At 44.3% G+C, this 15,266-nt stretch overlaps 1 protein-coding gene across 5 annotated transcripts in view; it reads right to left on the bottom strand.

Annotated features, from left to right (window-relative positions):
- Window positions 1-15,266, bottom strand: part of TLE4 (transducin like enhancer of split 4) — a 193,655-nt gene that overhangs the window by 101,974 nt on the left and 76,415 nt on the right. For 3 of the 5 annotated variants that reach the window (XM_015417784.1, XM_015417785.1, XM_015417786.1), the window contains exon 6: window positions 1,199-1,273. The exons of the other annotated variants lie outside the window; for them this stretch is intronic. In XM_015417784.1, the coding sequence (XP_015273270.1) occupies window positions 1,199-1,273 (75 nt within the window). The remainder of the gene's footprint in view (window positions 1-1,198; window positions 1,274-15,266) is intronic. 5 annotated transcript variants of the gene reach the window in all.

Raw genomic sequence — 15,266 nt, 5'->3', positions numbered from 1 at the left:
TTTATGGCAACGGATTTGTTCAGAGGTCAAAGGGGCATGCTGATCTGTAAGAGAAGATGGCAAGGATTCATGCTAATTTGAGGAACAGACAAAATACTTCCTGGTTTTGTTCCACTGATTGATATATGAATATAATCAGAAGTAGCAGAACAATTTCACACAGGATTATGGCAACACAGGCCAGGATAACTCATTAACATGCCTACAAGATATTTGCATAGGGCTCCTTCAGCATGTCAGTCTCTTGCCACTAAGGTCCATTTTACTTTTCCTTATACAGGGATTCTTAAAATGTGCACTGAGATACGGACAAAGAACAAAATAGTCAGACAGAAATGATATGTGCCTGACCAGCCATCTTTGAGAACTTCCATCTGGTACACATGTACGTTCTCCGGCAGATCCTACTTTGGGTATTTTCCTTCATTCAGAGAAGACAGCTATTACCATGGACCATGTGCACAGAAAGCATCCATATCTAACAGGCAATTAGAATGGACTTCCTGATGACTGTTGGCAGTGTCTTATGTTCATGTTTTACAGGATGTTATATTGACCCTTTATTGTCAAGTACCTCAGGAGCTTTGGTTGACAGGTGGCTATAATGTTGTGAAATAAGCTCCAAATACCAAATAAATCTTTTGCAGAAGCACCCAAGACACATGGCTTCAGCAAGCCCTGCGTCTCCTGCATTGTCCTACTTGGTCATTTGCCACAGAAAATTCCATATCCTTAGAAATGCCTCGAACTGAGACCGACAAAATCTCAGTTTACCCATTACACTGTTCATGAAACTGGATAAGACCTGAAGATGTGTCTCTTCTACTGCCATTCGCTTTCTGAACTTCCTCTCATTTAAATAATGTCAACAGGGAAAATAAAAGTGAGAAGTGGCAACACGGTCAACGGGAAGCCTCTGCACCGACTGTTATTAGGAAGCTTCAACAGCACTATAGTATAGGAACAATACTGTAGGAGAGGCTACAACAAAGGGCCATCTTGACCAGTTTGTGGTAGCACAGGCTAACTAGAATTGCTACATTCACTGGGAGCCCAATGCACTTTTGACTAGCTAAGGGAACTAAACAAAAACAACAAAAGCCAAAGTTTGATAAATAAAATAAAATAAAGCAAACTGGTTTTTTTGTTTTGTTTTTTTAAAAGAGACTATTAAAGCTAAAATGGAAAGACCACATACCCCAATGATTGCGTTCAGTTCTGCCATGGTCACTTGCTTGGCACGTTCCACAGCCTGCACCACTTGTTGCTGGTGCTATAAATGAAGATCAGAGACAGAATAAAATTATTTGCTTTCTAGTGAATTAAGCATAGAATTTCCTATTGGCTTTGATCCTTTAAAAATAAATTTTAAAAACCCCTTCAGACAGCATGCAAGGCTCGAAATAAAAGATGTCTTAAAGAACAAATCCAGAATGGATGCATAAGACACTCAAGGTGAGGGTTTATTTTATCTAGAACAAGTAGTTACTTGGAAATCAACTCTTATTCATTGTTCCCACAGGAACAAAAATCCATTCCAGAGCACCCTGACTCTGTAGGGCATTGCTGTTCACAAGTGCAATACCTTTTCAAGGTTTTAACCACCAGTATATTCTAAACAAAATGATACAGTCAGGCACCCCCACTACTTCCTCACTAGGAAAGCAAATGTTAGTTCCCAGTTTCTGTTGATATGGTTGCTTACTTTGATGCAAATACCCTACACTTGCTTTACAACCATTTTTTAATGCTATTAAAGAGATTCAGACAAGCCGAAGCGGCTTAATGCAAGGAAATCAGAGAAAGGAGAGCAAGAGAAAGTGACGTACACGTAGGCAGTGCATGTACAAGTGAAAAGAACCAAAGACAAGATTGCCAATTCAGGATTCCTGCCACCTGGTTATAGAAATAAGGAGTCTGGCTATAGGAAGATGCAGGAAAAGTTCTGTTCCTGTTTCATGTGGAGGAGTGTGCCCTTGGTTGCATTGATTGTTCATTTGGGAATATGCCTGTTTCAATCAAAACAGAGAGGCATAGAATTCACAGGGCTGGAAGGGGCCACGCAGGCCATCTAGTCCAACCCCCTAACACGTTTTTGTCCACCTGCTGCTTAAAGACTGCCAGGGAGGGGGAGCTCACCACTTCCCTAGGCAGCTGATTCCACTGTTGCACAACTCTTCCTGTAAAAGGTTTTTCTTAATATCCAGACAGTACCTTCCCACCCTTAATTTAAGCCCGTTATTGTCCTACCCTCTGCTGCCAACAGGAACAGCTCCCTGCCCTCCTCTAAGTGACAGCCCTTCAAATACTTCAAGAGAGCGATCATCCCCCCCCCAACCTCCTCTTCTCCAGACTAAACATTCCCAAGTCCCTCAAGCCTTTCCTCATAGGACTTGGTCTCCACGTAAGAGAGTTTGCTTTGGCTACCAAAATTAAGGCTATGATTCTAAACGTGCCTAACTGTAGGCTTCACAGAAAAAAGTTCACTGTAATTATCATATAAATGAGTATGGTTTAGAGATGGCCTTCTCCACCTACTTGGTTTCCCAAGAAATTCAGTGTGTTGTACACAGACAGGATGTCTGTACACACAGAAATTCCTTCATAAGCATACTGAGAATTTTTCTACTTTAGAAAAAAGTAGAACCCTTTACAGATGCCAGATGCTCACCTGCTACTGCAGATAACAAACATTTGGCATGGCAACTGGCCAAAGAAGTAGGGCTGTCCTTCTCTAAAGTGTGGTATCTGTGAGACCTAGCAATTTCCTCCTCAACACGTCCTGGCCCTTCTCCAGCCCAGCGATCCTTCAGATCCACTGCAGAGACTTTCAGTGTTCACTGCTCATTCAAGATAAAGGGATGGTCAATTAGCAGCAAAAGCAGAGGAGATGCCTGGCAACAAAGGACGTGTGTTTATGCCTTAACGTATTATGCATTATGCACAAATCCTGAAGTCACAAAATTTCAATCTAGGTAATGAATAGTTGCAAACATGGGTGCAATCAGTTCCACCTGATATCCCTAACCTGATAAACACCAATGAGGGGCCCACAGGATTTGACTTGCCTCATAAAGTATGGAAGATGGCCAATAGACTATGAAAAGGCTTTGGCAGATGTGCAAACCTGCTGTTTAAATGGGGCAAAATAGCAGGACCTGAATGCGATTGTGGTGATTGCGGTGCAGCCTGCCCAACTATTTTTCATTTGTCACAGGAATGTGAGTTTTGTGCTCTCCAGGGAGATGTGATGGAGCTCTCTGAACTTTCCCAACTGCGATTGAGTGGACTGAAAATTTAGATATTAGTATTTAGATATTAGTATTTAGTTCAATCTGTCTATATACACATTGTATCAACTTGGTTACGTGTTTGATATTATTCTATGCTTCCTGTGTGTAATTCTGTCATATGACAAATAAAGACATATTAACCCATCCCAAAAAAGTCCAACATTCTAATGAAAACAAATAAGACACAAGTTAACAGTCAAACAGTACTTCTAGAACCTGACTATTTTGTTTGCACTCGGGATGCCAGGCAGTACTGCAGACTGAGAAGGCACAGAGAACCCCACCCTCCACACACCAAGTAACACTGTAATCTGGGAGAGATAGATAGAGGCAACCAAGCATTATATTTCCACCCATATATGCCTTCTCAGTATGTGCACATCCAGGCAGACTCATGCATTAACTGAAGTGCCATCTGGTTGAGCGAAAGGTCCGAATAAATAAAATAAAAATAAAGGGAACAAGAATGGAAGAGAACCTCAGATACCCATGTCACAGTGGAGGCAAAGGGCTTGAACCCCAAAACTTCCCATTCCTCATTCTCTGAGTCATGGTTTCTACCACTGTCTATCACCATTAACCACCGACAAACCACCAGCATAATGTGCAACCACCTTTCTACAAGGGAGGGGAGAAAATCACACTCCCCCCACTGAAAGCCTTCTGCCACTAAAATGCAATACTGGATCCAAGCCTCTGTCTTTCCCTGTAATCTCACTTTTAAAAAATCCCTACCATTTATATTTTCTAACAAAAAATGCAATATCTGGGCAACTAGAAAGTAAACAACAGGGTTAGATTTCAAGGATTTTAGAACTGACAGCATTAGGTAACAATCTGAGGGGAAAGGAGACTGTACTGAAGAAGATAGCCTTACATGGACTATAGTGGAACCAACCACTATCGCTTAAAATCAAGACGTTGTACAGCACCCTTAAGCCAACTTTTGGAAAGCTGGCAGGTGCTGAAAAGCACTAAGAATGACGATCCATGTGGTCTATGATCTGACAGTGAAGAGTGAAGTGGACAAGCAGCATGTAGAAAGTAACAAGAAATTATTAACATGGCAAGTGCAAAATAAAAACAAGTTATTCACAAATTGAGTATTTAAAGAAAGTAATATGTTATGCAAATTCTTGCCAGGTGAAAGAGAGATGGCTCCACAAGTTTATCTGCCACCTCATTCCCACAAATAACTATTCACATAAGCAGTCTCCTTGTAAGAGCAGCAAGCAGAGAGCTTACATAGCACTTATTTGGAAAAAAAAAAGCGCCAGTGAATAGACCTTCTGAACCCACTTCTTATTGAGTACCTAAAACGGAAACAGAATATAGATGCAGCAGGCAAATCAGAAACCTGGTAGAACAGGGAAAATCAATGGGATATTGTTGTCTCTAGATATAAAATCTGTAGAAGACACAGAATAGGTCATGAAGGCAGCACTGCACTGTACATCAAAGGAAGAAGAGATTCCACCATCTTCTGGGGAAATAGCTCTATCACTCAATTACTACTGGTAGAAAAGTCAAGCTAAAAAAAGAGAAAAGCAATACAAGACTATTCATGTCTTAAGCTACCTCACAGAAATTATAGTGGTGATCTTGCAATGGGGAAAAAAGGAAGGAAGCAAAAATAGAAAATATAATAAAGAATATCTTTAACAGTAATGGTGAAGACAAATGTAATCTCAAGCTTCAAGACAGATAAAACGTTCCCAATATAGCCATTTATAAGCCTACAGGTGGACAGTTACCTCTTCACTTAATCCTTAGTAGTTCCAAGAATCTGAACTCAAGCATTGCTGATTTTCTTAGAAACAATGGCCATAACACTAACATTAAACATAAGTGTGATCCGAAAATTACCCAGAAAACCATATTTACCCATATTTGATTTCCCAGGAGTAAATTCCTCAAAATCTACAGGACTAATTAAAGGGTAGGTAAAGGATGTCATTAGGAAGGTAGTTTTCCTTCAATAATTGTGAAGAGTATTTTTTTAAAAAAATGAAATGCTATAAGAAAGGCTATACAAATATACCAAATATCAGTAAAGAGTTACTGATATATATGTGTCAAATGCCAAAACATTGTGTGGGGGGGGGACTAGCAATCAAGAAGCAAATAATTTGATGTATGAGTTCCATTCTTTTTAACTTTTTGTGCACAGTCAGAAATAGCATTTTGATCCCACCTATTTTCTTGGGGAATTCCCCATTTTTAATAACTTTATTTTACACTTGCATTATGTACCATATTAATTTCCCATATGGGGCAGTTATATGAAAGCGAGGCAAAAAGCAGGTGTCAGCAGCAAAAGTTATCAAATTTGGTTCATGTGGCCAGATAACAGGATAACCTCATCTTGAGTGTACCTAAACCACCAGTCAAGCTTTGTAATGGACCAGACTTGTCATGAGATCAGCTGCAGTTCTCGAACTGGAGACTACAAGGATTGTACTTGGGAGGCCCTGCATACAAAGCAGATGCTCCAATGATGACTCTCAGTGCCTGCCTGAATCATTGCCCCCCTCACTGTTAGTCTTGCACCCAGTCTGCCCTCCAGTGCATGTAAAGCATATTCTGTACCAGCGACATTCGATGAATGATGAAAGTGGAAGGGAAAGAAGACAGACAGTTGTTGGCCGTGTGCAGTAATGGGGGCACCATTTCTGCCCTTACTGTGGTTTTGTAGGATCTTTATCTTTTTTGTGAAATGCCTGCCACCTGAATCCAGCTGTGAATCACCTCAGGAATACCCTGCTTCTGACAGGCTTAAGGAGGGAAGCTGAAGCTCCTCCCCACAAACACAGAAGACACTAAGAACTAGTGTGGTGTTGTGGTTAAAAACAACAGACTCTAATCTGAAGAAACGGCTTTGATTTCCCTCTCCTACACATGAAACCCTCTAGGTGACCTTGGGTGAGTCACAGTTCTCTCAGAACTCTCTCAGCCCCACCAACCGCACAAGGAGCCTGTTGGGGGGTGGGGAAGGGAAGGAGATTGTAAGCCACTTTGAGACTCCTTAAGGTAGAGAAAAGTGGGGCATAAAAACCTACTCTTCTGCTGCTGCTTTTGCCTTCTGAGCTACATGCATCCCACTCTGGCCACAGCTCAAGACAAAACCTCTCATACACTCAGAGTCATGCAGCCAAGAGATGCAGACAGGAATACATATCTGGGCTGGGTCAACTGCCCTGTAGACCAAGTATGAAGTTCTCTTACTTTGTCCAGAAGTGGTCAAACAGGCAGGCAGTAATGCAATGGTCGCTTCAATATGTCTCTTCTACACTGCACTGCACTCCACACTGTCCATGCTAATGCTCCCAACTCCTCTCTGTGGGCTGACATTTAACAATGCTGCTGAGGCATTTGCTGGAGGGCCCAAGAGTTAAAATTGCTAAATTATTAATAATACTGTTATACACACACACACACACACACACACAAACACACACACAAACACACAGAGTTTTAACTGTGATCTCCCTTTATACCAGAAGCCAGCTTTATAAATTTCACAAGAGCATCTGAACATCATTGAGAAAAACCCAGATCCACCTATATTTGAAACTAGCCTGGTACCTGTGCTTCGCTACGGTATATAGGTTCCATAAATCCAGTTATAATACTGATGATGTGAAGTCTGAAATGTAACATTTGTTGTAAGAATTCTAATGTAGAAGATTGTAAAGTAAAAAATGAAGTGAGACACACATACTGTTTTTTCTCTACTGAAGGACCTCTCTGTAGACTACACTGTTTTGCTCATATGGAGATGTGTTGTTCTGAGCACCTCAGCGTGATCTTGCTGGTACTTGGCAATGGGGGGAAAGGAGGCAGCAGCCTGGCAGCCACATAGGAAGCAATGGGGGGAACACATTTTACCCCTTTTGGCCACCTTAAGGGTTGAATTTCTAAAAATCCCTTCTTAGTGAGCATCAACGTCATGGTAGGAATGCTCTCCCTGAATTTCGTGTTTCTAGGGCCAGGGGTTTGGCCCTGTCATTGATTTTATGATGAAGGGACTTTCTTTTATATATACAGATGCAGGGGTCATTTCGTAGAAAAAGAGCTAGGGGGGACTCATTAGCATAACTCATTAGCATATGCCACACCCCCTGACATCACCGGAAGTGTGTCCTCCCCACAGCCGGCGGCGACCTCCAGTGGGCACCAGCAGGGAGCTCCAGGCCCCGCCCTCCCGCACCTCACCCGGGGGGATGGCGTCCCCCCGCGTCCCCCCCCCCAAATGACCCCTGTTTCCCTTCTGCCCACCATGCATGGAGCTCTTCTTCATCATGACTGACCCTTACAAGTATGAATTTGAGCCCCAGAAAGGGGCTCAAAATGCCTGGTTCTACAGAAGCAACTGGAAAAAACTAACAAAATGCACTTAAAGGAGAAATCTATGCTAATACTGACTATAAAACAAAACAACTATATGATTACTACTTCTTAGTACTTAATACCACCACCAGGATTTTTTCTCCTTATCAATACTCCACTAGTGACTGATGTGCAACAGATGTGGAAAAGTTTGTGTTTTTTCTCAATGTTCCTGGGGAGGGCTGCAAATGTTTGTCAAGACTATGGTGGCTTCCAGAGAAGCACAAGAAAGGCTTAAATGTGCACTTATTTCAAATCATTTCCTTTCTACATTCCACATTCTAGAGAAGCATGAACGAAAAGCAACACTTAACATGTTAAAACATTAATTCTAGCCATTAATAACGGGGGGTGGGGCATCCTATTTGGAAATGCTGGGGAGACGCCATGTTATCTGTTTCTTAAACATTTCAATCCCTTTTAGGACTAGGCAAAGGAATCTGCATTTCTAAACTCTTTAGAGATAACATTTACTTTTACAAGGTTTAGAAAAGCATGGGTTTAAAAAAAAAAAGTCTTGGCCACCCCACAGAGAGCTAGGAGAGCATTAAAAACCCTTCGAAGCACATACTGTCTGAAAAGAGGTTTAAGAACTGGCGGATTTTTTTTATATACGAGGGGAGTTGGGGGGGGGGGGGTGGGGGGGAAGAGCAGGTCTTAACTACAGTAAGAGGCTTTTCATCCAACACAAAGAACTGGACAAAGAGGAACTGAAAACATTGTATTCATAACTGAGTGGAAGCCACAGTTTCCTTGAAGCACATCTTTCTTCCCCCTATATATAGAATATCCACTGCTTCTTTCCTGGTGTAAGAAGCATGCCAAGCTTAGCACACTTTCCTTAGGAAAAGAGGAGATAAAAACTTCACTGGAGAACTATTTCCTTGCTTGAAAATGCATTATTAGCTAACGGGTTTAGGTTAAAAACTAACAAGTGGAGTGCTGCAGTTTCATTTGAAGTAATGCAAGGTGCATAGTTAATGCTGGTGCAGATGATGACAAAACATGACTAAAATGTGAGCATGTACTTTAGAGAGAAAGGAATGTGGACATTTGGTGTCTGGTGCCCCATGGTGTAGTGGTTAGAGTGTCACTAATTTGGGTCCCCACTGGGGAGAAAGGAGGAAAAAATTCTAGAGCAGGGATAGGCTGATTTTAGTCTTGCGAGACTCACTTTTCTTTTTAAGGAGCCCCTATGGTGAACTACTCCATTATAAATTTACAAAACAGAAATACATACTTAAGTAATAACACCAAAGACATAGGTAAACTGTGAAAAGTGATTCTATTAACTGCACTCTTGTGTAGGAATACAAGAAGCACACTGAAAGATCACATCAAGGTCTGCCTAGTTCAAGATTCTTTGAAAGAACTCCATCAGTCATTAGATACCACGTAATCCACAACTGGTCCATGACTAGATCACAGTCTTATCTTCTGCATGCCCTTGTTCTAGACTGAGTTTCTAGTGTCTACCCTAGAATCAAATTGTGTGTAAAATGAATGACCAACCTCTACAGCATTCACCCATTTATGAGAAATAAATTCAGTTTCAACACTGGAACAGGATGAATTCCATAGTTTAGTCCATGCCTTTTGAGAAATACTCAATAATTATTCTTTATGGGGGGGAAACATCCCCAGTTGTGCAAGTAAAGCACTGTCTAATGATTGATTTTGTCCTATGTCCATTTGGGGCCAAATAATTTTAATAAGATTATCATTAGGATACAGCTTTAAAAAAATTAGGCTATTCCTCACAAGAAAACAATTCATGTAGTATCCGTAGCAGGAGAGAATATTGCATATGTGGTGGTAAGCATATGGGGAGCTTCAGCATCAAGGAACTACATTCACAAATTCAGTAAAACGGGTTGCTTACCTGTAACACGGGTTGCTTACTTGTAACTGATGATCTTTGAGTGGTCATCTGTGCATTCACACCTCTGGGATATAGTGCGCCTGCACCGACCTCGATCGGTTCCTCTTGAAAGTGAAAGGGATTTTCATGCCCGCTCCCCAGTCATGCACCGGCCCCACTGCGCATGACCAAGGGAGGGGCACGACAATCCCACCAGTTCCTTCTGATCACTGCCATCAGTCTCAGAGTAATAAAAAGGAGAGGACCAAAAGCAGAGGGGAAGGAGGGCGGGCGGTGTGAATGCACAGATGACCACTTGAAGATCGTCAGTTACAGGTAAGCAACCTGTTTATCTTCTTTGTGGTCTCTGTGCATCACACCTCTGGGAGATTAGCAAGCAAAAAACAGGCCTACCTGGAGGAGGAAGCTGAAGGTCCTAGACTTGCGCCGCCTGCAACACTGCCTGTCCCACCATGGAACGTTGATGAAGACACACATCCAGGTCATAATGCTTCCTGAATGTGTGAGGGGTAGCCCAGGTTGCTGCTTGACAGATGTCAGTGAGCGATGAACCTCTCAGGAAGGCTGTGGACGTGGCTACTGCCCAGGTAGAGTGCGCATGGAGGGGGCCTGGAAATGGCCGTTTGGCCAGTAAATAGCACAGTTTGATGGTTTCCACAATCCACTTGGAGAGACGCTGCGAAGAGAGCTTCTTCCCCCTGCACAGGTGTGCTATAGGAGACAAACAAGGCTGATGACTGACAAAATTATCTTGTTCTATCAAGGTAGAAGAGTATGGCTCTCTTGACATCTAAAGTATGAAGATGGCATTCCTCGTTGCTCATAAGGGATGGGGAAAATGTCGGCTTGCAAATGGAACTCGAAAACAACCTTGGGCAGGAAAGAGACATCCGGGGCCAAGGTGACACCATCATGGTGAAAAACCAAGTACAGAGAATCGCAACTGAGTGCAGACAATTTGCTCACTCGCCTTGCTGATGTAATGGTTACTAGGAAGACAGTCTTCCATGAGAGAAGCTGCAGACTAGACGTGGCTATGGGTTCAAACGGTTTGCCCGTTAATTTGGACAGTACTAGAGGTAAGTCCCAGGAGGAAGTTGGCCCATGAGCCTGAGGAAAGAGGCGAGTGAGGCCCTTCAGAAACTGCTTCGTTTGCGGGTGAGAAAAAATGGAATAGCCATCCACCGCAGTATAATTGGCGGAAATGGCAGCTAGACAGACTTTTAAGGAGAAGCAACTAAGACCCACGTCCAGCCGGGTCAACAAGGATCCGAAAATTACCCTCAAGTCCATAGGGGGCGGTGGTAAACCCAACGACTCAGGGTAAAACAAGAATTTCTTCCACTTCCCTTCAAAGGATGCATGCGTAGCTGGCTTCCGACAGTTTAACAGAACAAAGTCTATCCTGTGTTTGAGCTGTGTTAGGGGATCCTCCACGCTGTAAATTTGAGGTGTGGTACATCGTGGTGAAGTACTCGGCCCTCCTGAGCCAGGAGGAGATCTGGTGCCGTGGGGAAATGTATGTAGGTGCCCCTGGACATGTGGAGTAGAGTCGGGAACCAGTGTTTACGTGGCCACCATGGTGCCACGAGGATGCATTGAGGTTGTTCCTTCCTGATTCAGCTTAGCACTTTGATAAGTAGAGGAATTGGTGGGAACAAGTACATGTGCCTGTGGGACCATGGGAAAAGAAGGTCATCCCCCAGGGACAGTGGGTTCTATCCTGCCCTGGTACAGAACAGATGATACTTTGCGTTCTGACATGGCACAAACGAATCTATTTCTGGGTGACCCCATCTGTGGAAAATTGGCTGGAGGTAAGACAAGTTGAGTTCCCACTCGTGGAGGGATGCACCTCTCCTGCTCAGAAAGTCCGCATGCACACTGAGCGATCCTGGCAGGTGAGCAGCAATGATTAACACGCCCCGAGACTGACATTCGGTCCAAATGTCCAGGGCCAGTCAACAAAGTCCCCTGGACACAGTCCCACCTTACCTGTTCAGGTAGCACAGTGCGGTGGTGTTGTCTGTCAGGATTGCCACTGTACAGTGAGCCACGAGGTGGCGAAATGACCTTAGGGCATACCGGATGGCAAGCAGTTCCAGGAAGTTGATGTGTCTGTGGGCCACATGAAGTTCCCATTTGGCACCCACACACACACCTTGGAGATGAGCCCCCCGTTCCCACAGGGATGCATCAATGGTTAGGGTAATTTCAGGGCTGGGTGCAAGAAATGGGGCTCCCTGAAGGAGGTTGTCTGGAGTTTCCCACCACTGTAGGGAATTCAGCACTTGCACAGGTAGCACGAACCTTTGAGATTGGAGCTGCCACTGTGGATGGAAATGTTTGAGGAACCACAGCTGAAGTGGTCTCACCTATAGTCTGGCGAAGACAAGTACCACTGTGGTGGCGGCCATCAGACCCAAGAGCCATCGGATCTGCTTTGCTGACGCATCTCCCTGTGTTCTTATCAGGTTGATGAGAGCGATGATGTCTCCCACGGTTTTGGGAGGGAGAAAGGCTCGGCAGACAGTCGAATCCAAAATCGCTCCAATAAACTGGACTCTCAATGAAGGAAGGAGCATTGACTTTTTTAGGCTCACCCTCAGACCCAATGCATCTAGGGTGACCAGCGTCAAATCAATATGGTTGAGCAGAGTCTCTCTGGAGCTTGCTATCAACAACCAATCGTCTATGTATGGAAAGATCCGTACACTCTGGAGACAGAGGTATGCTACGATGACAATCATAATTTTTGTAAAGACTCTGGGTGCCGCTGAGAGTCCAAAAGAGAGGGCTTTGTACTGAAAATGGCCTTCCGCGACCGCAAAACACAAAAACTTCCTGTTAGATGGGTGGATAGTTATATGAAAATATGTGTTTTTCAATGACGGAGCGTTTTTCAATGACGGAGCGTCCAACCCCTACCTGACGTTATTCGCTGCCAGGCAGTCAGATAGGGGTTGGACAACAGGAGTCAAAGGCTCTGCTCGGGAGCTTTCAGAGTCTTAGCCCTAGGCTGAGTGGCGGATGAGAATTTTGGTTTGTGCCCGTAACGGCAGGAAGACACAGTGGGTGAGCATTGCCACTGTGTTTCCGGGGACAACTTACGGGAAGATCTGTGAGATCATGGCTTGTTCCAGGATTTCGCTTTGGATAGTTTAGGAGCCAACATGACTCCTAAATTCCATGACATCTTTATGCTTTCGTCTAGGTCTTGCAGGACCGTATCAGTCGTGGCACTGAAGAGGCCCTTATTCTCGAATGGGAGGTCTTCAATGAGAGCCCTGGTGTCCTGTGGTAAGGCAGTAGAACGCAACCAGGCATGTCATCGGAGGATAACTGCTGAAGTCAGCGTTTTGGCGGCCACATTCAGTGTGTGTTTAGCTGCATTGAGCTGATGCTTGGCCAAAAGCATTCCCTCCTTTTGAATCCTGCGAGCCTGACAGTTAAAGCCCTCAGGGAGGTTTGCAATAAACTCGGACATCTACTCCCAGAGAGCAAACTGATATCTGCCCATACATGCAGTATAGTTTGAAGTTTTGATGCCAAGTGCTTCAGCAGTATAAAATTTTCTTCCAAACGAATCAATTTTTCTCCCTTCTTTCTCAGGAGGGGTGGAATGACTGCATCTGCCTTTGGAAAAAGAAGTGGCTATGATGGAATTAGGTTTAGGGTGGGTGAATAAAAACTCAGCACCTTGCTCCTGCACCTTATACATATGATCTACTATCCGACTTGAAACGGGGTAGATGCTGGGTGAGACCATGGGGTTTTAGCTGCCTGAAGCAGGACCAACATCATCAGTAAGGCTATCAGGGTAGAGGTGTCCATCTGTACGATATCGAACACAGAGTCCGTTACGGTAGGCGGGGATTGCACCATAGACATCCATTTGATAAAGTCCCCATAAGATTTGAGATCCTCTGGCAGAGAAATTGGAAGGTCATCGCCCACTTGTTGAGGTGGCTAGGGTTCCATCTGAGGATTGGGGTTTTCATCTCCTGACTGGGAGGAGGTGTCGGAAGAGACGGAATGTTCAGCCGGTTCGGAAAAGGAAATAGGCAACATCGGTGTCGATGGGACCGGGTCCAATGGCCCTGTAAACTTGGGAACTATTGTAAGTGGTGGTTTGGAAGGTTTGCCTGTTGGTCTCAATGGCTGAGGCTGCACAAACTTTGGTGGAGGATCTCAATACTGAGAAAGCCAGGAGGAGGTAGACTGACGGTCCCAATCCACGGGCTGAGGTGGAAACCACGGCATGCCACTCAAGAATGGATAGGCCCTATACATGTATTGCTATTGCCGCTGATCCCAGGGAGGTGGTGGTGGGTGGATTGGTGTTGATGGCCATTCTCGATCATCGGGTCTGAACGGTGAAGAACGGACAAAGATGTTGGCTCCTCAGTCGGAGTGTAGGATTTTGACACTGGAAGACCGGGAGATATGCATCAAGTCCATATCGTGCTCAGAGTCAGTGAGCTGGATAGGACACAGCAAAGGCTGTCGGCTCAAAGAGTCAAGCGAAGCAACCCCGCAAGATTACATTCCGTGGCCCTCCAAGGGGTCAGTGGAGTTTGCACAGGGAGAGTTTTCTTACGCTTTTTGGGCTGGACTGTCCAATTGTCCTTGCCCTCCCTGCATTTTTTGGAGGGAATATGGGCTTCAGACTGAGATGTCTGGGCCGAGCGTTTCAACATCGGGCGATCGACATCTGAGTTAGTCGGTATCGGGGACAATGCAGCCATCGATGCCGAGGCAGCAGTCAACGTTGACGCATGCCCCGAAGTGTGCTGTGACGACATCGGTGAGAGCGCTAACTCCAAAAGCGTGACGCGAAGTCTAGCAGTTCTGTTCTTTCTCATCTGCTTCGAGAACTTCACGCAATGTGCACAAGAGTCTACTCAGTGCGATTCCCAAAGGCACAGAAGGCAAAGCGAGTGTCCGTCCGGGGGAGCGATTTTACTACCGCACTTGAGGCACCGTTTTAAGAAACCCCACCTCTTGGCCATAGGCCAGGGGGGAGGGGGGGACACACGTGGTCTGTGAAAAAGAGACCAAACGATAAAGTCCGAAAAAAGAACAAATTTGTAGTAACAATGTCCTTTCACTTAATAAAAAACAAGAAAAAAGGCGAAGAAACTTCAAAGAAAAAGAAGAATAGGCCTTAAAGCCAAAGTTTTACCGACCAAAGCGGAGAAGATCCTACCAGCGCAGCGGTCAGAAGAGAACAGGCGGGATTATTGTGCCCCTCCCTTGGTCATGTGCAGTGGGGCCAGCACGTGACTGGTGAGTGGGCACAAAAATCCCTTTTGCTTTCAAGAGGAACCGATCAAGGTCGGCGCAGGCGCACTATATCCCAGAGGTGTGATGCTCAGAGACCACGAAGAAGATCCCAACTTTGCTTATCTGTGCCTAGACATATGCATCTGTAAATCAACTAATCAAAATTCAAAGTGAATGCCTTCTGGTCTTTAGTTTACTGAATTTGATCAATAAAAAGAACTGTTTGGTAGTATTTGGAAATCTTTAACAGTGACTTAATTCTGGCACTTCTTCATTTCCCTTTTATAGTTGCATGAGCAAAAGGCAGTGGAAAGAACTTCAATAAGAGAAAATGACAATAGATAATCTGCCACATTGGTACCTTGCAACCAACTGGTCTCCCAAAGGTATCTGAGTATACCATTTCTACTTTCCCT

Source organism: Gekko japonicus, unplaced genomic scaffold (assembly GCF_001447785.1).
Source record: "Gekko japonicus isolate JY-2015 unplaced genomic scaffold, Gekko_japonicus_V1.1 scaffold221, whole genome shotgun sequence".
NCBI classification, from domain to species: Eukaryota; Metazoa; Chordata; class Lepidosauria; order Squamata; family Gekkonidae; genus Gekko; species Gekko japonicus.
The sequence above is the reverse complement of the archived record's forward strand: the minus strand, read 5'-3'. Positions and strand labels throughout refer to the sequence as shown.